Source organism: Amblyraja radiata, chromosome 22 (genome assembly GCF_010909765.2).
Source record: "Amblyraja radiata isolate CabotCenter1 chromosome 22, sAmbRad1.1.pri, whole genome shotgun sequence".
NCBI lineage: Eukaryota > Metazoa > Chordata > Chondrichthyes > Rajiformes > Rajidae > Amblyraja > Amblyraja radiata.
This window is the reverse complement of record NC_045977.1, coordinates 40,972,348-40,974,283: the sequence shown is the minus strand read 5'-3', so window position 1 is coordinate 40,974,283 and position 1,936 is coordinate 40,972,348. Positions and strand designations below refer to the sequence as shown.

Here is a 1,936-nt window from a genome sequence, read left to right as displayed (position 1 = left end):
CTTTCCGCTGACTGGACAGCGCGCAACAAGAACAAGCTTTTCACTGTACCTCAGTAGACGTGACGATAGAAACATAGAAAATAGGTGCAGGAGGAGGCCATTCGGCCCTTCGAGCCAGCACCGCCATTCAATATGATCATGGCTGATCGTCCCCTATCAATAACCCATGCCTGCCTTCTCCCCTTATCCCTTGACTCCACTAGCCCCTAGAGCTCTATCTGACTCTCTCTTAAATCCATCCAGTGACTTGGCCTCCACTGCCCTCTGTGGCGGGGAATTCCACAAATTCACAACTCTCTGGGTGAAAAAGCTTTTTCTCACCTTAGTCTTAAATGACCTCCCCTTTTATTCTAAGACCGTGTGGCCCCTGAATAACACATTCTCAATTCTTTTCCCAGGGACTCATTGGGCATGAGGAGAGTCTCACGGAGAACGCCATCTTGAGGACCACAATACCCGGGATGGAAACTCCAAAGATATCCGCCGACCCGCTCTGGGACCAAAGCGTGGAGCAAGCGAACAAGACGTATTTCGTCAACGAGTACGGTAACTGGACGGGTAGCGGCCTGTTCATGACCAGCGTCAGCACCATCGTGCTTCCCGTAGTGTACTTCATCGTCTGCGCCATCGGACTCAGCGGCAACACTCTGGTAATCTACGTGATCGTGCGTTACGCAAAGATGAAGACGGTGACCAATATCTACATCCTCAACCTGGCGGTAGCCGATGAGCTCTTCATGCTGGGACTGCCCTTCATCGTAGCGCAGAATGCCCTGAGCTACTGGCCCTTTGGCTCCATCATGTGCCGGCTGGTCCTCACCATCGACGGCATCAACCAGTTCACCAGCATCTTCTGCCTGACGGTGATGAGCGTGGACCGCTACCTGGCCGTGGTCCACCCCATCCGCTCCACCAAGTGGCGCCGGCCACAAATAGCCAAGATCATCAACGCGGCGGTGTGGGCCATCTCCATCGTGGTGGTCCTCCCCATCATCATCTACTCCGATCTCCAGATCCACATGAACACCTGTAACCTTGACTGGCCCGAACCCAAGGCGGCTTGGTCCGTGGCCTTCATCATATACACAACAGTCTTGGGCTTCTTTGCTCCTCTCTTAGTGATATGCCTTTGTTACGTGATGATCATCATCAAGGTCAAGTCATCCGGCGTGCGTGTTGGGTCGACCAAGAGGAGGAAGTGCGAGAAGAAAGCCACCAGGATGGTAGTCATCATTGTGGCCGTGTTTGTCATCTGCTGGCTTCCCTTCTACATCCTGAATATCATCAACATCATCACCACGCTGCCCGAGGACCCCTTGTGCATGGGGATCTATTTCTCCATGGTCATCCTCTCCTACGCCAACAGCTGCGCCAACCCCATCCTCTACTGCTTCCTGTCGGACAACTTCAAGAAGAGTTTCCAGAAGGTCCTGTGCTCCCGCAAGTCCGACGGGATCGAGGACGTGAACGAGCAGAGGCAGGAGAAGAGTCGCTTCCCCGACACGTGCACGACGCAGAAGCTGTCCGAGCACAACGGCTGCATGCAGACCAGTCAGGTTTAACCCCGTCAATCCGTGCAACTCCTTGCCACCGAGCTCCAGCTGCCGACAACCAAGTCAGTGGATACAGGTGCTCCCTGATTTACGATGCTTCCACCTACAACACCTCGACTCTACGATGGGCAAACGCTCGGTCGCGTGATGTCTTCGGTTTACGGTGGGACTATGGGAACGTGACCCCATCGTAGGTCGAGGAGCTCCTGTATTTGTAAGGCAGAGGTAGACAAATTCTTGATTCGAACGGGTGTCAAGGGTTCTGGGGGGAAGGCAGGAAAATGGGGTTCGGAGGCAGAGATCAGCCAGAATTGAATGGGGGAGTGGACACGATGGGCCGAATGGCCAAATTCTACTCCTACAACTTGTGTGAGCGCACTCCC

The 1,936-nt window shown here is 54.0% G+C and overlaps 1 protein-coding gene across 1 annotated transcript; it reads left to right on the top strand.

Moving 5' to 3' along the window:
- The first annotated feature begins 401 nt into the window (after positions 1–401).
- On the top strand, positions 402–1,687 carry LOC116985991 (somatostatin receptor type 5-like). The gene has a single exon (XM_033041149.1). It carries the CDS (start codon positions 462–464, stop codon positions 1,560–1,562), a length of 1,101 nt encoding a protein of 366 aa, XP_032897040.1. The 5' UTR covers positions 402–461; the 3' UTR covers positions 1,563–1,687.
- Positions 1,688–1,936: the final 249 nt, after the last annotated feature.

Excerpts from the sequence above, each read along its gene's own strand:
- LOC116985991 (XM_033041149.1), top strand. The coding sequence starts at position 462 with ATGGAAACTCCAAAGATATCCGCCGACCCGCTCTGGGACCAAAGCGTG.